Genomic DNA, 326 nt, shown 5'->3' with positions numbered 1-326 from the left:
GCTGTCCCCGGTGTCACCACTGTCCCCGGTGCCAGCAGGGCCGTGTCCTGCCCTGTCCCCGGTGTCACCCAGCCCGGCCTGAGCCACTCGGCCCCGCCCGGCTCCTTGTGGCACATCCAGGCCGACCACGCCTACCAGGTGACAGCACGGGGACACCTGGGGACAGAGCTGGGGACACCTGGGGATGGAGCTGGGGACAGAGCTGGGACAGCGGGGACATCCATGGGGACAGCACGGGGACATCCATGGGGACCCGGCTGGGACAGAACTGGGGGACACCTGGGGATGGAGCTGGGGACATGGTGGGGATACGGCTGGGGGCAATG

The 326-nt window shown here is 69.6% G+C and overlaps 1 protein-coding gene across 1 annotated transcript in view; it reads left to right on the top strand.

Moving 5' to 3' along the window:
- LOC115949099 (cuticle collagen 2C-like) overlaps positions 1–326 on the top strand; it is a 5,175-nt gene that overhangs the window by 1,132 nt on the left and 3,717 nt on the right. The window contains exon 2 of the mRNA XM_031065418.1: positions 39–138. Coding sequence (XP_030921278.1) covers positions 39–138 — 100 coding nt within the window. The remainder of the gene's footprint in view (positions 1–38; positions 139–326) is intronic.

The sequence above is a fragment of the Geospiza fortis genome, unplaced genomic scaffold (assembly GCF_000277835.1).
Source record: "Geospiza fortis unplaced genomic scaffold, GeoFor_1.0 scaffold780, whole genome shotgun sequence".
In the NCBI taxonomy this organism is placed as follows: domain Eukaryota; kingdom Metazoa; phylum Chordata; class Aves; order Passeriformes; family Thraupidae; genus Geospiza; species Geospiza fortis.
Note: the sequence above shows the minus strand (reverse complement) of the source record. Positions and strands in the feature narration are given on the sequence as shown.